This window comes from Salarias fasciatus, chromosome 11, assembly GCF_902148845.1.
Source record: "Salarias fasciatus chromosome 11, fSalaFa1.1, whole genome shotgun sequence".
Taxonomy (NCBI): Eukaryota; Metazoa; Chordata; class Actinopteri; order Blenniiformes; family Blenniidae; genus Salarias; species Salarias fasciatus.
Window position 1 is genome coordinate 3919816 of NC_043755.1, and position 24611 is coordinate 3944426.

The 24611-nt window shown below is 43.9% G+C and overlaps 1 protein-coding gene across 1 annotated transcript; it reads left to right on the top strand.

Moving 5' to 3' along the window:
* Nucleotides 1-1724: 1724 nt before the first annotated feature.
* On the top strand, nucleotides 1725-23898 carry fam171a1 (family with sequence similarity 171 member A1). Its single transcript, XM_030101907.1, has 9 exons — nucleotides 1725-2028; nucleotides 11672-11899; nucleotides 12766-12858; nucleotides 15963-16121; nucleotides 16785-16958; nucleotides 20502-20618; nucleotides 20755-20869; nucleotides 21353-21470; nucleotides 21714-23898. The coding sequence occupies exons 1-9, from the start codon at nucleotides 1911-1913 to the stop codon at nucleotides 23229-23231; spliced, it is 2640 nt and encodes an 879-aa protein (XP_029957767.1). The 5' UTR covers nucleotides 1725-1910; the 3' UTR covers nucleotides 23232-23898.
* The last annotated feature ends 713 nt before the right edge of the window (nucleotides 23899-24611 follow it).

The window sequence follows — 24611 nt, forward strand, 5'->3', positions numbered from 1 at the left end:
TTATATCGAGACAGACAAGCTGAGGTAAATCATCGAGTATCAATGAACTCACGTTCCTGAAATCACTTCCTCACAAAAGTGAGCCATTATAGACTATATCGGTCTGAAACTTAAAGCGAACTGACCAAGTTTGGTTTCATGATATTGTTGTGGTTAGTCTCACAGCAAGAAAACCTTGAATTGATTCTGGGATTTTCTTAGTGGAGTTTTCACATTTTGAAAGGTCTCTGGTTTCCATCCTTGCAGTCTAAAAAACAGCAATGGAAAGAAGTAGACATGGTGTATTCAACCTCCATCTTTTGTGAACCAACCTGCACAAACTCACTCACTCATTCATATCCAGCTTCTTTTGTGATATTGTTTCAGCTCTCTTTCTGTCCTCTGCAGACTTGATATTGAGCTATTTAACTGAGAGATTTTCCTAAATGTGAAACTCGTCCAGATTAATTCAAAATGAATTACAAAAGTTCAAGATAGCAGAACACACAACACCAGACGTCTGAAAGTGTTCAGAGGGGTTGAAACAATCTGGAGTTCTGCTTTTAGCCCTTCATGGCTGAAGTCCAATAATGACACTGCTATTTAAACAGACAATAAACTAATCTTTCCAAAAACTTAAAGGGATAAAATCTTTCTATCATGATTTTCTGTGGAATTGAGATTGTTCCGATTCCCAAAAGTGTTTTTTTAAAGAGAAGTACAGTACAAGTACACTGGCTTAACCACAAACGTTGAGGTGAAGCCCCGAACAGAAAACACTTCAGCAATGTAAATAGGAACAAATTATGATCTGAGCTCTTTAATACTGTCAATCAATGAACCCTGATGTAAATTACACTTTTACATGACCTTTGCTTGAACCAAACAGGGAACTAGAAACATTCAACAGAGTGGCATAATCTCACTTCTCCATGAATGCATGTGACCTTCAAAGGCTGTCATGCAGGTTCTGCAACTGAATAATAGCCAATGTTTTTGACCTCTCTCTCTCTCCCTCTCTCTCTCTCTCTCTCTCTCTCTCTCTCTCTCTCTCTCTCTCTCTCTCTCTCTCTCACACACACACACACACACACACACACACACACACACACACACACACACACACACACACACACACACACACACACACACAGATTTAGTTTTCAGTGTCCCTTCATTGAAACAAATGACCAACTTAACAGAGCCAGATAGAAAATTAATCAGTGAATGAAGAGGAGAGGAGAGTAGAGAAGAGAAAATAATTACTTAATCCCAAAAGGAACACAGAATAGAATATAATAAATCTAAAAGAAAGTGAAAACATTAAATCAGGCCATAAAAATTAAGCTATAATGATATAAAATCGTAATATGTGCAAGTCATAATATACAATAAAATATATGCTATGATGAGCGATAAGCTAAAAATGTATATTTTTAGTGATGTATTTGTGTAATTGTGATACATATCACAATTTGTTTCACTGATTCAATATAAACAAACTACAAAATTGTATTAAACGTTTTAAAAATTGTGTATTAAAAAACCCCAAAAATGTCAGTTCCATCATCTGACCGGCAGGTGTCGCCAGAGCTCCGCGGGTGGCCGCGGTGCTGCGTGTGCGCGGAGCCGCCTGTCGGTGCCGTTTTGGGGCATGTGGCTCAGAGGAATGGGGCCGTCTTCCTCCCTGACCCTGGACAGTCGATGAAAAAAAGAGCCACCGAGCGGTGAAAGAGGCAGGGGGATGCACAGCGGGGTTTCAGGGGCAGAAAACCAGGAGCGCTGGGGCTGCTGAACATGGAGTGTCGGCTCCTGTGCGGATTTAACGCGGTTGTGGACAAACTGTGAGTTTTGTTGGAGCGAAAAGATTTTTTCTTTTCTTTTCTTTTTTTTTACTTTGTTTCTTTTCGCGTTTGACTCTCACATCTGCAATGATGATGCGGGCTGCGGACCGGAGCAGGACCGCCGCGACCGTCCTACTCTGCCTTTTTGGATACATTTCCTCCAGAGCTGCCGCCAAAACATTACCGGAGGACACGTCCACCCAAGGTGAGGAGCTAATCTGGAGCTTTTTTGTCGAGCGTGCTGTGGGAATAAACGACATTAGCCTGCTGCTGGTCTGGAGGCTAACGGTGCCGCTAGCAGCTCCGGTGCTGATGGGATAGAACTTAGCTAGCGTTAGCAGCGGAGCTGCTCGCTCCAGTTGGCTTTAAAACTTCAAAATCTGATTAATGTTGATCCCACGAGGTGCTCGGTGTGACACATTTCGCGAAAACTTCATTCCTGCCCGCTGTAGCTACATGAACTGAATATAATGTAAAATTTAGTGACTGAAACCATGGCTTTATATTGTTCAGTGAGTCCAGCTGCTGTGATTTGTCTTCTTGAGCTGTGTTGTTTCTCTGATATCTCTGTTTTTGGACATATATGTAACCCCATTTATGATGACACACAGGAATCCCACCTATTCAGGCGTGCTACAGAGCATGTGGATTGATTTGATATAGCATGAATTACATAGCAGCTTCCATGTGCTGCAGAGATGTACTAAATTACACGTTTAGTATATTTCTCTATTTCATGTTCCTCTACATCTGCAGGTCAAGTACAGAAACCATCAGATTTCTCCTGATTAGTTCTAAACTATCTGCAAAACCTCTTCAAATGTTCACATCCGTGGTAGATTGGGTCACGATTCACACTTTGAAGAAAAATCCCAACCGTTATGATTTGTTTAGTATAGTCTTGCACAGCCACAACCATCGTCAACATGATCAGATTATTATTAATGATTCATTTCCAGAGCAGCATTGGCCAGTGCTGTTCACATACCAGTAGCACTGTGCATTCCTTCTTGCTTTAGTCAGATCTGCATAAAACACATTGCAGGGAAGACAAGATAAGTGCATTTTGTGCATATTTGCCTTCAAAAGAGATAAGTGACACTAATCCTTAAAATACGTGCAAAATGTATTTCTTAGTTTGTCCTCACTCGCCTGAAAAATCCGTCTTTGTATGACAGATTATGACTTTTTAGGAATAAATTAGCTGTTTAATCATGAGGTACATTACTGATGGTACAAGTTTGAAATTACAGAGGTCATGCAGTCGTGCAATGATGTATTTGAAAACTGTTTTCTAGATTAATTTTTCAACATGTACAAGAAGAAATCTGAAGAATTTGCAGCTCACCTTCTTATTTTGTAAAGATAAGATGTTTTAATAAATAAAAATAAGATGCAGGATGTTTGACAAAGTGAGGTATTTGAATGGTAAATGGACTTCACTGACATCGTGCATTTCCCCGCTTAAGCAGTGTGGTTAGCGTGAACAGTCACTATGGTTTGAACCCATTCACACATCAGTGGTGACGGCAGCCAGGGACTCTGCTCACACATCCGTCCTATTTCACCACATGGACAACGCCAGACATTTGAATAGAGAGATGATCGACTGAGCCACAGCTTCCCCATTTCAATACATCTTTATCTACTTTACATGCCTTTGATGGGTCCTTTGTAGTTTATATATCTCACTGAACTTTGTTGGGTCTGAGGTCTTGTTTGCAGATTTATCAGTTTCCGCTTGCTGCTACAGCAGCAGACACAAGTTTGAAAACTGTTGAATCGCAATGATTTTGTTGTTACTGCATTCCGCTGCTAACTCCAATTAATAACAGGGATCCACACCTGTTTTAAACATCAATCATCTCTTAGTTAGTCCTCTTATTACTGAAACTGATTACAGCAGGAGTATGACTGCAAGCATGTATTGCTGTAAATCCGTCAGACGTGATAGAAGTTGATCCTGGATGCGGGTTGTCTTTCATTCTGTCTTGTTATTTATTTTTTGTATTAGTGAGGAGTTTTTTGAAAAGGCTCAGGTTAAATGCTTGTCATCAGACATAAAGAACAAGTTCTATTCACAACAGCACAGCTTCACTCAGGTTAAAAGAGAGTAAAAAATGCTTTGATAATTCACAAGCTTGTGTTGCTTTTGAAGTCTGTTCCAGCCTGTATCTCCCCTCTGTTTTCTCTGCGCTCCTTCTCTCTCTCTCTCCCCCTCCTCTGGTGTTCACTTTGCCTCAGATTGACCTTCGCCTGTCCCCATGGGGTTACACTCGGGTCGATACTGAGGATTTCTCCCGGTCTGTCCAGTGCACAGCGTAGACGAGCGGAGCCAGACAGACAATCTGCCTGCAGATATAGATCTCACCCGCATTACTGCTGCCCATAATAGGCATGGCACTGCATCTCTAACAGACAAGCATTCTGCTGAAGCAGGCCAGGAGCTGCCAGGAAGCACATCAGTCAACTCGTATTGTCACCAGCAAGTCGAGCGAGCATCAATTTTATCACAAGACGCTCGTGTTAACCCACTTAGACGAGGCCTCGTCAGGTCATGAGAAAGCACTAAGAGTCACGGCCTCCTCAGAGTCAAAGAGTCGACCTTCCGCTGAAATGTACTGGAGGTTTGACTGAGGATAGGCGAGTCAGTTTTCCCTTTGACCTCATGATGTAACCTACTTACTTGATCCCCTGCTGGGTTAATGGGATTGACAATTGTTACATAATCTTGTTTTTAATCCAGATGAGGGGAAATAGCAGAGTGTACAACTATTGATAGTCTGTCGTTTATTCTCCAATTTGTGTCTATTATTTTTCTTCAGCACTCATGTGCATAGTGTGACAGATGCTTCACTGTCCCTGTGTGTATCATCCTGGTCAGAGATTCCGGCTATGGATAATTATCTGTGTCAAATGATTGCCTGTTATTGAAGTATTAAGGAAGTAATTTCTATGCTCAGTTGTTTGAATGTAGGATTTGGTACTAGTCAGTTCTAAGTCCTCTGTTGAGATATCACTTTCTAAGTCTGTGATCCATGCTTTCCATTTTTGTTCTGTGGTTTCAGTTGAGCTGGAGATTAACAAATTATATGTTTCTGATGTTGCTCCTCTTCTTAAGTCACCTACAATGAACCCATTATAATCATTATGCAGTATACTGGGAGGTGTGTGAGTGTTGTTAATACACCCTTCCTAGATTTTCTGCAGGTTACCATCGTGTAACGCTCCTTGGAAGTTTTCCATTGGAGGCTTCAGTAATTAACTTTTTATGATTGTCAATTTGTAATCCATCGTGTGCTGACATTTTATTGGGTTTCATATCATCATTAGCTTTATTTATTTCTCCATTCCTCAATTTTCAGTCCAGCTCTTCCATGAACTCATTAGTGATCGTGGGGATTATCAATTTGTGAGGTAATCTCTTCTCAGTCTATAGATGTTGTGGTATTTTGAATTTATACGTAGTAGTTATTTATTGTAGTTTTATTTAATGGTTCCTCTTGCTGTTTAATTTGCCAGACTTTCCCTTGTGGTCAAAAAGGGTTTGTTTTTATACCAATGTATTTGGTGCTGCTTTATCTGCCAATGCTTTATTATATATATTGAGCTCTATTGAAAATTGGTTGTTGTTTTACAGACGCGCCAAACTGCCACAGTGAAGGCATTTTTTTCTGAGCTGTATCTCATTATAACGGAATAGTTGTCTTGTTTTAGGGAGATGATTTACTGATTGCAGTTCACAGATTCAGACTTCGTGTATCAATAGCTCTTTAACAAAATGTCAACAACACACAGACGACGGCTTTTCCCCATCAGTGTGTGGTGGACAATATGCTCCCAGCTCAATTTAATCTGAAGTAGCTTCCTTTCAAACAGCAGAAGTAACACGTCTCGATGAGCAGCTGGTGTTGTGCCGAGCTAACGTCACCTGTCTTCACTGCGGTGTCACCATCCTTCACTTGTCATCTGCCGATATCACACTCACTTTGATATAAAACTTTTTTTCAGCTTTTTTCCAGGTTTTTCATGTGTTTTCTGTCTTTGCTGTTGAAGAGGTTTTACATTTTGCTGTTGCTCACTGCACCATGATGCTGAACGTCAACACAGTGGTTTTATTTCTGCTGAATTCATTCATTCATCTTCTGTACCGCAGGTCCTGTTCAGGGTCTCGGAATCTGTGAATTGTAATCAGAAAGCTGGTCTCGTTATAACGAGATAAGGCTCAGAAGAATATTTCTTTGCTGTGGCAGTTCTGCCATTCTACTTATTCCTCCTGCAGTGAACTGCTGTTATTCTAAATTCGAGCCGCTTTCTTATTCCGTCTGATTTCCTGAATCTGAATAAGGTGTAACTCATAATAATAATAACTTCCCTCAGGCAAGTTTACCAACCTCATCTGAGGACTTGCGTCCATGTCAGTGACTTTTCTTCCAGAGCTCCTGTGCAGCTCCTCATTTTGCTTCGTCTGTTCATCTTCCACTGTGGAGGTGAGCGCCTTTTGTTTGTGTTATCTCGCCTGTGCAGTCCACTACCTCTCTCTTTTTGTTTATTCAACAATGGTAAAAGTATCATCCATCCATGTGGAGAATGTCGACCCTGTGCTTTTTAATGTTGTCAGTATTTCTTCTTTAGCTCTGAAGTTGGCCGTGCAGTTTAGGTAGTTTTGACTTCCATATTGTTATAAGCCTGAATCCCATCTCTGGACTTTGAGTTCTGAAGTCTGCTAACCTCGCCTGTGTTGAAAATGTTCCTTTGTCTTTCTGTGTTTTGCTTCTGAGCCCTATATTGCATTTTGTTTTTTTGTTTTTTTTAAAGTTATGATCAATTTCAGCCCTTATATTCAGTTTTGTGGAGCGGAGTAGATCATGACTGTAGTTTGAGAACATAAACAGAGGTAGCAGTAAGAGTGTTTTAAATGTAGTCTTTAGCGGAGTTTACACTGGAGGCATAACGGATCCGGAGCGGACCGGTTTTGTCACACAGCAGTAGCCGTAAGCATTAGCCCCGTAGTAATAAACAGCTGTATTTCCACTGAATGTGTTTTACTTGAAGCTTGACGACCACAGCCACAACAGAGTCGCAAGGTGATCCGACAACGACTCAATTTTCTCTGCATACGGCAGCCAATATGCAAGGGACAAAATATGACGGACTCAAAATGCAATGGATGACCCAGATACCGGTCCTCCAATATAAAAAATTCCTCCTTGTACTCTGCGACACATGCGCATCTGGTAGGGATGTGAAACCGTGGAGCACTGGATCCGCTCTAGAGCTGTTCCACATCCAGTGTAAAATGAGAGGTGAAGTTTTATCTTTTCGAAAATGAATGATCAAATATTAAGTTTTGTCTATAAAATGCTTACGTGTTGACTTTTGCTGCCATTCATGGTTTTATGGTAAATGGACTACACTTATATAGCGCTTTTTCATCTGCATCAGCAGAGACCAAAGCGCTTTACACTGCATTATCACATTCACCCATTCACACACACATTCACACGAGGCGGCTGCCATGCAAGGCGCTCAGTCCATCCACCGGAGACAATTTAGGGTTCAATGTCAAGGACACTTCGACATGCAGGGAGACAGGAATCGAACTAACAACCTCCCGATTGTCAGACGACTGCTCTCCCCACTGATCCACAGCCACCCCATGTTGAAAAACATTTGACATAAGAACATGTCGCCTCACTCCTGAGAAGGTGTGGTGTGCTCACACATCACACACAGACTATTGCTTATAATAGCGTTCAGTAGGACTCGTGCCGACACTGTTGACGAGTGTTAGGCTGGTCTCAGATAATGCTACTCTCATCCATCACGTGATACCTGCATGAAGGCGTCAGATTGGCTCCACATTTATTTTGCAACAAGTAGTAAACACATAGTGTTTATTAAGGTTTGCCTTCAGTGTGAAGAAGCACAAGTGAAAATGATGTTGTTGCTCGTAAAGACACATAAGTCAGTCTGAGATTACATGAAGAAAGAGAAGAATCTGAACCAGGACACTTCGACAAAACATCTATATGTAGTTCTTGGAGATGTTTTATAACAACCTCTGTTTGAGCTCCTTTGTGAACTGCTGCTGCTTTCAAAACAAATGCCAGACATTTCAAATCCTTGATTTTTCTCCTGATAATTCTGTTCAAGCAATAAGTAAAAAAAAAAAAAAAGTAGTAATACTAATAACAGGTAAGCTTTTCACAGCACTCCTATCATCCTTTAGAGTTTTTGGTTAGGTTCAATGGTAGTTTAAGAAACATATGGATAAAAACTATTTATGTTTAGTGTTGTTATAAATTCACACAAGGTTTTTTTTTTTGTTTTCTTTCCCTGACATCTCCTTCAACTCCACTAACATGTCATGAACCTTTGTATTGTAGCAGTGAACGCCAGTGCAGCAGCTACTATCAGACTAAATAAACACAAGTGTGTATTTGTGTACCAGCAGGTTTTCCTCTTCAACCCTAACTTGAAAACTTGTGCTACTCCTCATTTATTGCAGGGGGGAAAAACCCAAACCGTCTCAGATGCCCAGTGGAAGCCATCCATGCCATACATTTCTAGTTTATCACACCTCAGTTTCACAGAGCTGAAATGATTGGGAGGCATTCTACCTAAATTCAGGTTGGGGAAACATGCTCACTCTCCCCTCTTGGGTGCATTTCTTTTCACTCTCGTCCAAACACCCTAAAGCTCCCCGCTGCTTTGGCTGCTGCTACCTAGAATAATTGGTGTGAGATCGCAGCATTGGTCAGGCAAAACTCTTTGATGCCTTCATTGTCCATATGGTGCTTGATACACACACACACACACACACACACACGCACACACACACACACACACACACACACACACACACACACACACACACACACACACACACACTAGTGAGGAGTCGATGTTCAAAGCTTTCTACCAACATTACCTGGTACGTTTGACAGTAAGTTTATCTGCACAGTGTTATTCACCAATAAATCACAAATGAAATCTGCAAAGATGTACACCAAAAGTGTAAACCAACAATCTGGCTGTAGTGTTTTTAGCACTTACTTGCTGGGAACAAGCTTTTAATGAAGTACATGAAGTACATGATAGCTAGCTAGGTCCAGGATTTTAACCCTTTGGGGATCTACAAACGATCGTCTGAGCCAGTGTTGCTTTGATCGGCAGGTCATTTTCGGCTGTATTTCTGTTGGTCAGTGGCAGCTGCGGCTCGTAGCGGCAGGCACACAGAGCTCTGTAGTAAAACAGGATTGTGAAATTTCTGACGCTGGGAAGATTATCTCGGGCTGTCTGTGGTCACACGAACGTGACAGCAGACATATGCGAACCCCTGTCAGTGTGCACCACAGTCCAAAATGTTACCCAGTTTGTCTTTCATCTGGGATCGCCAAACTGTGTGTGTCTTAAGCGGCAGCTTTGGAGATTCTGTTTAAACTGCAGGTTCTGGGTCCTGGTCTCTCTTCAGGCTGATAACCCGCCCCCGCCCCCGCCCACCCTCTCTGCTGTGAGCCGGAGCCAAGAGGAGACTCCCAGCTTGTTTAACAGTGAAGTCACCTCAGTGCTGATTTATTGGACGAGGGCTGGGAGGGGACCGTTGCATTCATGTGTATGTGCGTGTCAGTCTGGACTCTCCCGGGGGAGTTCTTTAAAAAAAAAACAAAAAAAAATAGTGAGCACAGCTGGTACCTTCAGCAGCATAACAGCAGGAGAGAGAGCGGAAGTGAGCGCACGATCCATCCGATATGCACACACATACAGTCTTCCTAATGCAGTAAAACGTTATTATTTCCAGGAAAAATCCAACCGCAGTCCTTCACCTCGACAGCACTAATATAGGAGCAATAACGAGTGAAGGTTCGGAGCAGTTTTTTCACACGTTGAGGGTAAACACCTGTTTGTATGTGGCTCAAGATTGACGCCTTCCTTTGCCAAATCTCACTTTGTACAAACCACCATGTATCTTCCACTTATTCAAAGCTATAATTTGTGTCCTAGCTTTAGCCTGCACTCAGCCTGAACTACACACTTCACTTTGTCAGATTGGTTTCTCGCTGACCGAAGGATCCCGGTGTGGGGGAGGGGAGGTTGTCTAGCCGGGGGTGTGTGTGTGTGTGTTGGTGTGTGTGTGTGTGTCACAGTGGGTGGGGTCTCAAGGAAGAGTTATGACAAAATTCAGTGTCAGTGAACGGGGGACTCGGTGGGCATGTTTTGGTTAAGGGTGGAAGAGGAGGAGGGGCAGACCTTTCAGCGGTGATTGAAAGGTCACCGCAGGTCAGTCAGCAGCCGGTGATCAAACATGGCCCCCACGCAGTCCTGTGTGCAGGGACAGAGGGACGGCATGAGTTTGTGAACTTGGAGATTTTTTTTTTTCATTCTTCACCTGGTTGAGGTTAAATTTGAATTTGTTTTCAGTTTGTAAAATGCTGAAACGTTGTTTGATCCTCTTGTATTTAAATGTAGAATAGTTAGAAAAGCCATGGCGGCGTCTTAAATATTGGATAAAACTGCAAACCATATTCATAAATCAAGTTGTATCAGTTGCGTTTACCGTCACCTGTTAAATTTGAGTGCACTTGTTTTGGTATTATTGAGTGGTTATTTGTTTTTTTAAATAATTCTCTTGTGATGGTGATTTTTGCTTTAAATTTCAAAGTTCTGGTCAAGTTGCATTAAGAAACACAACAGTATTTAGATATTATTTGCTGTTCACACCTCACCCCACTGAGCTTAATCTGCTTATGAGCCTAATTGTCCTCAGACCGCTGGATTTATTTAGATTTTATCCATGGCGAGATGTGAAAAATGCAACCAGTGAGAGCTTAAACCAGCATTTCTTCAATGTTATCGTACTTTTGTGTGTAAGAAGCTCATACGTGACATGTTGGCTGTTTACCTGCTTTCTGGAAGATTTTTTGTTTGTTTTTTTCACAGTTTCTTGAAGTTGGTGGTCTAGGATTGATAGTTTTAAGAAGTATGTCAGCCAAATCCTGTCTGTGACAACAGGACAGGACGATGTGGGTTAGAGGTCTGTGTGACAACAATCCCCCGTCCCGCACATCCTGTGGTCTCATTTAATGGGGGATGTTGATTAACGTCATGATATTTATCTGATTCCTCTCTTTCCACCTCATCGTCCTCTTTCTTCAGGTTTTTTAAATGACGAAAATTGACATCACCATGAGCAAAGCTTGGTTTGCTACATCTTGAAAACAAGTGAGATTCACTATTGATGAATTCAAGAACAGATCGATAATCCTATCTAAAGAAAAGGAGCATTTAAATGTTTGTGGTGGCAGATTGAGTTGCTCGGCATTGTGTGTATTTCTAATATTTAGAAATGGCACCATTCTAATATGGAAACGACACCTTTTGTGGAATGCTCTGTTGTTTTCCGAAGCCTGACGCAGATTTGACCAAAGCTTTTAAAATAAGGAGGTCATTGTGTAGTATACTTTAGATCTTTTAGCAAGTAGTACGTGTTGATTTTTTTTTTGAATTCCTTCTCTTTGTCGGAGGTGTTTTATATGTACAGTTTGTTTTTCCCGTCAGCGCCAAGGCTTCTTTGAGAGAGGGAAATGGTCCATTGTTTTACAGAGGAAGTGACATTGGCAAGAATCCACCGAGCGGTCAGAACGACCGTCTCGTTCAGTAGCCAGGATGTGCAGGAAAGGCACAGAGCCCTGGCACAACAACCGAACGCTGCCAATGAGACGACTGACTTTGAGGCAGCTGTGGTTTTAACAAGTGTTTAATGTCTTCATGTCTTTGTCCGTTGGCGCGAGTTTGTTCTCCGTACGCTGGTGCGTTCCCGCTTTGAACCATTTGTGTGTTCGCAGATGTGACGCTGAAGGTTCACCTGAGCGACGCCAGCACCCACCAGCCCCTGAATGGAGCCACCATACAGCTTTTCACCAACCACACGCCTGTAACCACGGAAACCTCATCAGCTGACGGCAACACCTACCTGCACTTCCCCTACCGCCTCGGCACGCCGCTGCTCGTCATCGCTACCAAGCAGGGATACGTGCCAAATTCTGTGCCCTGGACTCCCTCGAGACTCCCTGGTAGGTGTGTGTGTGTGTGTGTGTGTGTGTGTGTGTGTGTGTGTGTGTGTGTGTGTGTGTGTGTGTGTGTGTGTGTGTGTGTGTGTGTGTGTGTGTGTGTGTGTGTGTGTGTGTGTGTGTGTGTGTGTGTGTGTGTGTGTGTGTGTGTGTGTGTGTGTGTGTGTGCGCATGTGCAAGATTGGCTTTAACACAAATGCAATGGAGTAATTGGGACTCGCCCACATTCAGGGGAACGGTGTTTCCCTCAAGGATTCACATGCTGTTTATTGATTTTTAAGAGCGCTGCCAGGTTAATGTGTGTGTTTGTGTGGGTGTGTGTGTGTGCATGAAGCAAAAATAGAAGCTTTAGCCATGTGCACGAGTTAATGATGAGTGGAGCGCTCCATTACTAATTTATTACGTTATATGCCAAAACTCAGCAAGGGGCCTGCGTAAGCTTCCCTTTCACTCACTCACACACACACACACACACACACACACACACACAAAATACCTCCTGAGAGCCCGCACTGGAGTGTCTGCGGGTGTGTTACTGGAGGGACGGGGGGCCGCGTTATTATAAGCCAACAGAACGGCAGCCAATTGGATTATCACGCTTACCAGCTCCGAACAATGAAGGAGTGAAAAGAAGGAAGGAAGAGGAGAGGAGTGCAGTTTGCTGGGTCAGACATGCGTCCTGCGCCGCAGACAGGATGAAAGCTGCAACTATTAAAAATGTATAAAGCTGCTTTAATGACCTGTTATGTCTGATAGTGATCAGTAAAGTGGCTGGATGGATTGCAGTTTGTTTTTTTTTTAACTGGGAGGGAAATTATTCCCTCTGCCCGCTGTGTGAACACTCTCCTGTGGCTTTGTTTCTTTTCCAGTCTTTTCCTCCATCAGTTTGGACCTGCTACCAGAAAGAGCTGCAACTCTGACGGTGTACGAGGACAAGGTGGAGATAGTTTCAGGCTTACAAGGTAAACACGTGCTACCCCTGCATACTTGGGATGTATAAACACCTTTGAATGGATCTGATATTAAACAATATTTAACTTCCATCAGCAGATCACCAGTAATATATATTTTTTTTTGTATATCAAGGATAATATTTGAAATTCATCAATAATATCTGAACAAAATGCTCTAAGTGAGCATCAACATGAAGGATTTTTCTCATGTTGGTGTGTGTGTTGTAGAATAATATGATTGTGTTTAGCTACATGACAGAGTTCAGGCAGGGACACTTCTCCAATGAAGACAGATTACTAAGGGTGAAGCTGTTCCAAACTGGACATTTCTGGAGGAATTCCTTGGATTTTGATCAGTTTCCCTTTTGCCTCTGTTCAGAATTTTGAAAACAAACATTAAATACATTTGTTGACTGACACTAATAATAACTGTGCATTGTCAATAAATACAATTTGATTAACTGTTATCAAAACTGTTTTTGTGAGTTGATCAGTTTGAAACTAATTTTATTTATTTGGCGAGGCAGCCTAACCTCGAGGTCCTTTGGCTTCCCAACATATCACAAGATCACAAGAGACTCCTTGTCAGATGAGGTCTATCCTTGTGATACGTGGCGCTGAAATTCTCGAACATGAAACCAACATGACGGCAGGTCTTGAATGAAATCTTGAAACTTTTACACTTTCATAACAACGGGGCGAACCTGCCAAGAAAAGATTGCAGTATACTCATAATAACTTCAGAACAAGCACGAAAAGACTTTCAGGAAGATGGATTTATAAACCTGGTGCATTCTTTTCAGTTTGAGTGTGGCATTGATTATTTTAATAAATTACACTGTTCTGTAATGACTTGGTTCTCGTATTATTAGCCATACTAAGTCAGACTTCAGCGGAGTATAATAGACATTGTCAAATTCGCTTTTCTGTTTTTAACAAAAGCAAAGTCTGAAGTGTACAATACCAATGCCATGTTGTCTAGTCACAGCTCATCGAGGCAGCGAGCAGAAATCCTCTGCCTTCGCCACGCTCATCGCAGATAAAAATCACGAGTGTGTCATTGTTGGTCCGTCTCTTTGTTAAGGTGTAATTACATTAGATAAGGCATTCTCACTCAGACAAAAATCAATCGAGAGTCTTTTGTTTGGGGCATCTATGACTGACAGGGGTGTAATTTAATGTGTCAGCTGTGTTGTCTGACTTAAAAAAAACACACACTTCCTTCTTAAGTACACAGAAAGCATTAACATGTGAGGAGCCGTTGCTCGCAGCACGTGTCCCTGCAGAGCGCAGTCCAGCCCTCCGTACAGCACTTTGTTTGTTGTCATGATGCTGTGAAGCCGGGCACCCGGGGGGGGGGGGGGCATAAACCTTGGCGTGCGGCTTATGGAAAGATAATAAAAGAGGAAGAGGAGTAGTAGAAGAATACAGTATGTGTGGAGAAGTGAGGATGTGGGTGGAGCAGTTGGAGAGAACAGGGGAGAAAGGGGGATGGGCAGAACGGTGTCCAACAGAAGGAGGAACAGATGAGGTGAGGGGAAAGTGGAGGGAAAACGACAAGGGCTTTAGGAAGGGAACACAAAGAACAGAAACGGGGTTATTTCCTCTCACGAAAAACAAGAGTCACAGAGAGGGAAATGGCATCCACACCTGAAAACATGTTTACACACATAAACGTTTAGTTGCGATCATGTGGACCCAAAAACATCATGTTGAGCGGCGGCGGCGGCGGCGTACAGCTGGATCCGTGTCTCACTGCTCAGGAATGTGCACTCAGCACAGTCGGACCACAGTGACATCACCTTGCTGAGTTCAGCTACATGCACTGTTCAAACCTTCATGCATTTCATCTAAAACTCATTAATGGAGGCAGAAGCGGGATGAGAGGCAGCAGCAGCAAGAGGGGGAAAAGAAACTCTCAGTGAAGGTCATCACGTGGTCAGCAAGACGTCACTGTTACTGTGTAGACTACATGTCGAATTCATAAGACCAACTGTGATGGCAGAATTTCTTAAAAAGAAAAAAAAAACATTAGGTGAAGATGAATATATTTAAATGCATGTATTTATATATTTCTATCACAATAATTGACAATATATAATGCATTGAACCAAATTATTTGTCCTTCACAATGTTAAGAAGCTCCATAAAAAGACAGTTTCTATGCTCGTGTGCCTTTCAGGTCTCTCCTGCATCTCAGCCCCATGTGTGGTCCTTTGCACCTTTTTTCTAAGTTACGTCTGAGTGGGGGAAAAAAAGCGCTTGTTCATTGCTCAGTTAATCATTTGTAGTATAAATAGTAGTAAATTGTGCGTTAGTTGGAGACTATTTTCAGCCTTGGATCAGGAAAACATGTGGCGCGCTCGTATTTATGGCAGTGGGACGGGGTATGCAAGGCTGACGGTGGTGTTTATGTTACTGAAGAGAGATGTACAGCATACGCAGTGTCCTCTAGTACAAAGGGCTGAGATCAGTCAGGATTTGCCTACACAGATAATACATTCAGTTCAGTTTTATTTATATTGTAGAACTTCCACCACAGTAATCTCGCTGCACTGAACACTGTAAGACACTGTCAAGTGACACATGGAGGAAAAACAATGAGTTTTCACGAGTGTCTGTGTTGATAAAGAATCCCCAGTTTAATTTGATTTCACCAGATTTTGGTTGGCTCTTTGATAAGAAATCCAGATTGATCATGGCATATATTATAATGCTAGAGAAAATACTGTGTGCTCTGTATAACTGCAGATTTCTGCTGAGATTTCAACAGTTACGTTTCTTTCAGTCACGCTTTCATAACTTTTTTTCTCATAAATTGCACTAAGAGCATAAAAAATGGGCCCTGTGCATATAGTAATAAACCATAAACAAATTCTAATGATATTAACTTTGTAAAATGTAACTACAGTAACAAGTCCTGCTGTGTTGTGTTATCTTGTGTAGAGAGTGAACTCGGCAGCAGCTCATGTTTTATGGCTAAAAACTATTATAAATCAGGCTGCAGCCTGACAAAATTCAGAAAACTCAATAAGGTCTGAAAACTTCCATGCAAGTTTGAGTTTTTAGAGAGGGGTTTCTAACATTTCTCTGTCTGTCCCTCCCTCCCGAAGGTTTACGAGGCCAGCCCAGCATTCACTTCCTCCGCAGAGCGCTCAGTCTTCCTTCCAACACGTCCTACACCAACCTGACCGCCCTGCTCACCGTGGCGAGCTCCCCTTCGCACATCCAGCACTTTCCCCACCTTCAGATCTTCAGAGGCAACGGCACAGGTGAGGCTAGGCGCCGTGACAGGAACGGGCCCGGCGAGGGCTGGGTGCGCCGGGCGACGGAGGAGAAATGTGCCGTGGAGGGGGCGGGGAGCGAGGAGCAGCGGCGCATCGCAGGGATACTACCCTGGAGAGGCCTCTGTGTCTGACCTCCTGAAACACAATAACCCCTGTGCGAGTGCACTCCGCTCTAACGCAGTCCCCACGGCCGCCGCACGCTTTCAGGCAATCTTACCCACGTCTTGATGTGTGTATTGTATGAACTTGTGTGTCCTTGTGCCTCCTTCTGCTTGAGTGCCTATCCAAAGCCGACCCTCCCCTCATCATTTACCCCCCCCCTTCCCGAGCAACACAGGCGGACCGGTACTTTTGTGACACTTTCCAACCTCAGCCTCCTGTTTTTTTGTTTTTTTTTTCACTCTCCTCCCCGTTTCCTTCTTCCCTGCCTTTCCCTTGTTTTCTTTCCTGTCCCTTTCCTTTGACAACTCTCCTTTATCTAAGCTGTTTTGTTACCATCCCCCCCCCCCCCACCTCACGCTGTCTGCTGCTTTCTCCGCTCCCTCCTCCTGTGCACCTTACTCTCGCTCCCTCTCCTTTTCCCTGCTTTTTTTCCCTCACTCTCTCTCTCTCGCGCTCTCTGACGCTCTCCCTCTCGTACTCTCACAGGCACGGGGAAGTTTGAGCTGACTCCTGTTGCAGCGATCTCTGTTCATCTATTGGCCAGTGATGGAGCGGAGCTGCAGGTGAACGGACCAATCACAGTCACCGTTCCCCTGCCGGCCGACAGTGGCCTGAAGGAGAAGGATCACATACCCGCCTGGAGATTTGACCCACGTTTGGGTATGTATTTGTTGAAAATGTGATGCTTTTTCATGGAAATTGTTTTGTGTATACAGAATTGTGCAACAAACTGATATGGAGTGCGTGTGTGTGCATGCTTGTGTGCACGGTAGTAGTCACAATGTGTTAGTAATTTATTTTTATTCACTTCGCTATGCTAAATGAATTATTTTGCATTGTGAAGTGAATAAAAAAATAAATGCCGTGTCATGTAAACTATCCTAAGAAGTCAAATTTTAAATCTGCTTGAAGGAGCTTCATAACGTTTGATCACATCTGTTCATGTTATTGAGCTGAACTGAAGAAGTAGCCTGAAATATTTCACTGACTGTTTATCTGACTGTGGTCAGCGAGATACCAGTGATATACCGAGCAGTAACTAGCACTATACATAGCTATGATGGAGAATAATTTAATATTTGACAAATATTGAAAACAAATGATTATTAATCCCCAAATGCATTTTCAAAAAAATGGATGTTCTTGGTTAATTTTCATTACTGAATCCAAAGTGAGATAAAGATAGCCTGCATTATGCTAAGATCATGGCTCTGTGAAGGCCTCACCATCATATTCAGGACTCCTCCTTCTTTACTCTGAAGGTTGTTTCTAATAAACACTGATTGTACGTTTGAAAAAAATATTTGGACTCATTCTGAAGTCTTTCTCTTGGTATATAACCTGATGGATACGCAGTATCATAGCATGTTAGCCTAAAACTTTTGCACAGGTCTGTATCAATATTATTGTCCTTCAGAAATAGCCTGGAGCCTTCTCCAAGTGCAGATCTGTGATATATTTACTGGAGTGTAAACGAGGCCTTCCTCCGCTGGTCAATGATTTGTCAAAGGATCACAATACAAGTATTAACAGAAACCACGTGCTTACTCAAGCGGCGCAGGCGGCTCACGGTTCATAGCTGTGTGTCAGAGGGATGAATGGAATTATTCATAAGTTCATAAAAAAAATGACCAAAAAACGGCGCCACATTAATCTGCAAATCAAAGTACTGTAACACAGCACCAGTACGGACCGTGGGTGCTTAATCTCCTTGAGCTCAGTTTAATCTTGAACTGAACTAAACAATAGCAAGCAGCTCTGCGGTGTGGCGCTCACGCTGTATGGACACTTTAAAGTCACTCTGGGCCTCCTGATGTATTTCAGCAGTCTTTAGTCCGTGTTTTCAAACGTCCCCCTGCCGCGACACACCCAGTTTTACCGAAAGACACGCATTAGATCATCAGTTGAGTCAGACTTGTTTGCACTGCAGAACCTCCCGTCGCTCCCATCAGCTTGTACATTAGACTCGTGTTTCCAGAACAATTGTGTCTCGACATTAGATCTCTGCTCTGCTTTTCCTGTAGGAGCCATGAAGTTTATTTTGGGAGTGAAATTATTTTGTCTGATGTGCAGCTGAAACAGTCATTTGAGCCAGAAGACAAATTTATAATTGAGGAGCAGCAGAAGCGAGTCATAAATGCACACCGACATATTTACAACATAGTAATTTAAAACTAGCATGTTGAAAAATTATACCTTCATACTCAGAAGAAAGAAAGCTACACTGGTTTTCATCTGGAAGTCTGTTTGTCTCCAGAAGGTACATTTATCGTTGCTCTCACTTGATGTGGCTCCTGAACTGCTGAATATTAGTGTGTCCTCCAGGTAATTGCTGTTTGTGCTGTTTGTGCAGGACTGGGACACAACTCTGCTGAATCGCCACTATGAGCAGCTCTACGGTTTTTGATTGAAAGGTTCAGATTCAGCGCAGACGTTTCTTTATTGTAATAATAAATATAACCATTAAAATGTGGTTATGAGATGATTTCACAGGAATGTGTCAAGGACAAAACATTCGACCGAACAACTACCCACTGGTCTCATGTGGTTTAAAGACGTCAGGTTCTGTCTTAAAAGTCTCCCACATCCTGAACTTATAAAAAGGCCTTTGATAAACGTCTGAAGGAACACACACAACACATTTTTAGCTTCCACACTGCTTGCAACAGCAAGTATTTCCACAACAGAAGCCGTCCCCGGACCCCTCTCCAGGCTACATCTCATGTTCCTTAGCAACCCACCAAATAAGTAACACAACAGAGACACACAGCTCTTGATTGAGATTCTTCTCCGAGCAGTAAGCCGTGGGTGTGTGTGCTAATGTGTGTGTCAGACGGAGGATAATAAACGGGCACAAAGTAAGAACTTTGAAATTCATCTGCTGCCTTCAGAGGAATACTGAAGACTGCCGATGAAGAGCCGCCTCACAAAGAGGCGTCTTTTGTTGGTGAAGCGTGTGCGCGGGCGCCGCAGACGCACACGGAGGAACCTGTTTCTCTTGTCCAACTGACAGCGTCTCATGTTTTGGAAGTGAAGCAACAACAAAACAGATGGAGTGGACCTGTTGTCGGGGCTCTGGTGTATTGCATTCATATACAGACACGCCTTCACCCGAGAGGGGTTTGATTATTCAAATAACCGCTGTCCCTGCCTTGAACTGATGGGTATTCATATGCGGCGGTGTTTGCTTTGCATCTATGTGTAGGGAGGGAGGGAGGGAGGGGGCAGGAGAGTGATATATGGGTTGCATTGAGATTATTAATGTTTGCCCAGTGTCTGAGCGGTTGCCAGCCTGTTGTGGAGGGAAGCGTGGGAACAGAGTCGGTCAGTGTCACTATGAAACGGGTCAGCTTCGCAGAAAGACTCCCCTGTGGACAAGAGTCAGACAGGACCTGGGTGAATCCTGCCAGCGGTCCGCATGTGTGTGTTTGTGTGCGTGCTGCTGAGTCACACTGCTTCTCTCGTTTCTCTTCGCCTCTATTTTTTTTTTCTCCCACCTTTCTCCCTTATCTCTCCTCCCACTCCTCCTGTTTGTCCACCCCTGTTTCCTCCGCTTGTGGTGTGTTTTCACATCTCAGCATCTTTTGTATATTTGTCTTTCCTCTTTGAATATCCTTTGTTTCCTGCATTCATGGCGTTGATGCGGATTCCTGACCGCTTGATGTTTGTAGCATTGTATAAACATCGAGACAAAGTGGCTGTAAGCATTTAATCCCTGAGGCCCAGAGGACAGGAAGTGTAAAAGCACAACTGAATCTTTCCTCTTGGAGCTGAATCGCTGCAAACCAATCAATCACTGCCTTTGGCTTTTGTAGTGGCTTTTTTGGCTTTGGCGAAGCTGGGGCTCCATTGTGCTGGGCCTTAACCAAAAAGTAGTAGACTCCCACTGCTATTTTCATGCTGCCTCCTTGTGGGTGAATACAGTACTGCCACACTTTCTCTAAAATCAATCTTTTTGTCAGCAGTTTTCGAGCTGTTACGCAGATACTGAGACTGCAGACATAACACATTTAGGTTCCTTATGGCTTCACTTTCATGAAAGCATTTTGTATTTGCAATGGATGCTTTTCGAATGGAGTCTGTGATGTTTTCTTTTCATGCAGTTTTTTTTTTTTTTTTTTTTTTTTTTTGCTGATTTTTCTTGTGGAGATATTTATAATATAGAAATCATTGTAACTTTGAGCTGTGTGTTTTTGTGTGCAGGTGCCTGGATAAAGAGCAGTTTGGGTGATGTGCAGCGGGAAGGGAACCAGCTCAGTCTGACCTTTATTGCTCCTCAGTTGGGTTACTGGGTAGCCGCCATGTCCCCCCTACACTCGGGTGAGAAACCATATCAACAAATATTGTATTTAGAAAATGCAGCAGATACAGTTTGGAATATCTTGTTAGTATTGCAAACATTTTCATGTCAGTTTTACTGAAAGATTTTTGTGAAAACTTCATGTGTCTCTGACAGGTCCGGTGGTCGCAAAGGACATCAGCACATACCACACCGTGTTCCTGTTGGCTATACTGGGAGGCATGGCGCTCATCCTGCTCTGCTTGCTCTGTCTGCTGTTGTACTACTGCAGGTGTGTGTGACACAGTCTCCACAGCAATGCAATCTGCTTCATTCATTTTTTTTTCTTCCTGAACTGTCCAGATTAGCACTAAAAAAATATGGAAAATGTCATCGGGAGACATTGTTGCAGTATTTTCCTGTAAGATGAACGTTAACTGAAAAAAGCCTTTGCTGTAAATACGGTTTGTTAAACATGGCATTGTTAGAACTGGACCAATTTGTCATAGTATTAACTGTATAAATGCTGCAGCTACATACAGCATTTACAGTTTTTAGTCTTTTTTTTTTTTTTTTGTTGTAATAGCAGCACTAATCACAAGGACAAACAAAAGACGCCTGTATGATAGTTGTTTGCTGATTAAATGTAAACATTGAAACTGTACACTCAGTCATGTACCTGTACTTTACTGCAAATGTGCTCTCTTGTCACTTCTAAAAGCTGCTGAATATTAATAAGAAGTATTAATTTCTGCTGTGTCTCTTTGCCGCTCAGACGTCGCTGTTTGAAACCAAGAGGGTCTCATCGCAAGCTCACGGTCTCCTCCGGCCTGGACAGCAGCAAGAGGGACCAGGCCACCTCCATGTCCCACTTGAACCTCATCAACAATGAGGTCTGTCTGACTTTTAGACTGGATCCAAAAAATAACTTCAACTTATATTAGTTGTGACTCACACAGCGCAGCTGGATCTCTTACAGAAGTGGTGGTTGAATTATAAAATTGATATATTTGAAACAAAATGTGTGTTAATGTTAACCTGGTGAGGTTGAATCAAATGTCATGAATGTCTTATTTTCCTGTTATATTTTGTGTTGTGTGACTAATTCAAATGTTTTTCTTTCTTGTTGTCCTTAGGTGCATCTGGAATTTGTTTCCACGGCGACTGAGCCCGACATGACCACACCGATGCTGAAGCCTTCCTCGTACGAGCACCAAGACAATCAACGTCAGCACAGCTTAATCCAGCACAGCAAACACAGCCGCTCCTCCCTCGGCAACAGCCTGGGCAACCTGACGCCGCGCAGCAGAGACTACCGGCAGTCCGCCGAGACGTTCCAGCTGAAGGCCGCGCTGTCCTCCGGACCTGACCGGGGCTACCGGCAGTCATACACCTCCGTCTGCTCGTCCAGCAACCAGATTTCATCCTCGACAAATCACGGGCAGCTGTCGGCCACGCAGCTGAGCAGTGTGGGGATCATCGACTGCATCTCCCCTTCTTCTCCTCCTCACTCCCCCAGCAGAGCGGAGGGAGGCGAGTGCAGGGCTCCCGACTACCTTCTGTCCCGCTCCGTTGACCATCTGGAGCGCCAGGGCCCTCAGACGCTGTCCCGGCCCGGCCAGCTGCTGTGCTGCGGCTCCGTGGACCTGCTGAGCGGAGGCGAGGGCTACCCGCGGGTGCGTCCCACGCTGGTGATCCCGGCGCACTACATGCGCCTGCCGGGGGAGCACCCCCTGTCCGGTCAGGCCCTCCTGCTGCAGACCGACCAGCAGAGCGACTTGGAGACCATCCAGGCCGAGCTCAATGCCTCGCATTCCCAGCAGCCCCTGGGACAAACCCCCACGGAGTGCAGCGCGGGTCCGGCCAAGCAGGGTGACGGCGAGCGCCTCGTCCTGCCGGAGTCTCTGTCCATCCCGGCGGCTCTCGGGGAAACGGCGCTGGTGGAGATAAACAGTGAGGACACGCTGCTGGCCGAAAAGACGTTAATGGAGCTCAGAGGGGGGAAGCCGCTGCCTCACCCACGAGCCTGGTTTGTTTCCCTGGACGGACGCTCCAACGCTCACATCCGCCACTCCTATATTGACCTCCAGCGGGCCGGGTGCCAAAGCAACGCGCCGGGCGCGGGAGGCCAGCAAGGTAACGGCAGCGGGGGGAGGCACGGAAACGGGAACGACGCCAGCTTGGATTCTGGTGTGGACCTGAACGAGCCGAGGGCGGGGCGAAGAGGCCGGGACGCGGAGCGGGAGGACCGAGACGCACCTAAGAGCGGCGCGCCGGCGACGGCCTACACTCAGCTGGTGTATGTGGACGATCTGGACGGGGGCGGCAGCGAGGAGGAGAAGTGCAGCCCGCAGGACAATACATCCCAGACCATCCTGTCAGACAAAGCGGAGGGCAGCAGAGAGGCTCGGGGAGACGCGGAGGAGAAAATAGCAGAGGGAGTTCAAATAGCAGAGGAGCCACCCTCGCTCTCCTCCGCCTCCCCGGCCTCTCCTCCTCCTCTGCCCACACCGGAGGGAGTGACTTTCAGGACTGATCACACGCTGCTGTCAGTCTCCCCGGATGATGAGGCAGCGCAGGAGGATGCAGAGGAGAAGAAAAGCCCCTGGCAGAGGAGGGAGGAGCGACCCCTGCTGGCCTTTAACCTCAAGTGAAAGGAGAGATTCATGTTTGTTTTTGTTTTTCCAGGTTTGTCTCTGCGGCAGTCCAGCCCTCATTCTGTGCTTCCAGTGAAGTGTAATGGTTTTATTTAATCCAGCGTCAAAGAGCAAAGTCATCACAGTACAATCAGATACGAAGAACCATTGAGGAAAAATGAAACTTAAGCTTTCCCGAAAACGAAGACATATCTTCACATAATCAAGACGTTTTAAACGGAGAAAGGAGACAGTTGAAGTGGAGACATCTGAGGCAGTGTTACTTGTGAGATTACATAATTATTTACTCACTTATCACCACAGTAACATGTTTTTAGTGTTCCAGGTGAGACTTTTATAGGCAAATGCCGATATTATTTTTTGGGAGAAATCTCAAAACTCTCACTTTAGATCATTTTCTGTATAACTATCGTGAAAACAAGAACTGCTCCTACGTGAAAAGGCCTCATTTTAATGCATGCAGTTTAATGAAGTGGAGGTCCATGCTGTCTCACTTGAATTATTGATGCTGCCTCAGGGTTGTACTGAAATCAAGGCATTTGGAAATGTGAGATATTTTGCAGGAATTCCAACACATTTCACTAGATTGAAAAAAAAAACACGTGAGCTTAGATTTGTAGTGGTATGTAGTCAATCTTTTAGTGAGATATTGGACAAGAAAACCTTAAGGAAGGGTTTCTATATGCTGACAAGGTTTAAATTTGGTTTGTTTATAACAAATCTGTGCACTGTGTTGACTTCAGCTTATTTTAAAAACATGCACAGAGTGAGGACTGTGGGTTGTGTCCAGCCTCCCCTCATGTATAACCTGGTCATCAGTAAACATCTGGGCCTGTCAGTTTTTTGTTTTGAGACAAACTTGTAAAAAATGTAAATCTCTCCTTGAAACACGACTCCTCCTGTTCCCAGGCTGCAACATGAAGAATACATCTGATACAACCGAAGCCCTTTGTTCTAAAAATAGCACTGAGAAAATGATTGAGCACTGGGGTTCTCCTTCTCCTCCGGATTCAAATGGTTCTGCTCCTTTTGTGAATTTGGAGGACCCTTTTTTTTTTTCCCCCAAACGACCACTGTTGAACTCCACTTTGCCATCCTGGCGACACACTACGTAAACGGACCACTCATCAGGCTCCATGTACACATCGCCTGAGAGGACACCAATACACTCAGGAGGCAAGAAATGAGGGTATTTTATGCACAACAAATATATGCCTTTTTTTTATGAATAGCCTTGTAAGCATAAAGGAACTGTTGTAGAAGCAGCTGCTGGGTGGTTGTCATAAATCAACGAGTACAGGAGCCTTTTTTTTTTTTCTTTTTCTTTTTTCTTGAGCCATATTGGTCTCAGTCCACTGGCAAAACACATTTAACAAT

Bases quoted from the DNA above. Each gene is read 5' to 3' on its own strand.
- fam171a1 (XM_030101907.1), top strand. From the start codon at position 1,911: ATGATGATGCGGGCTGCGGACCGGAGCAGGACCGCCGCGACCGTCCTA. The intron at 12,859-15,962 runs GTAAACACGTGC...TCCCTCCCGAAG, and splicing joins GATAGTTTCAGGCTTACAAG to GTTTACGAGGCCAGCCCAGC. The intron at 16,959-20,501 runs GTATGTATTTGT...TTTTGTGTGCAG, and splicing joins GAGATTTGACCCACGTTTGG to GTGCCTGGATAAAGAGCAGT.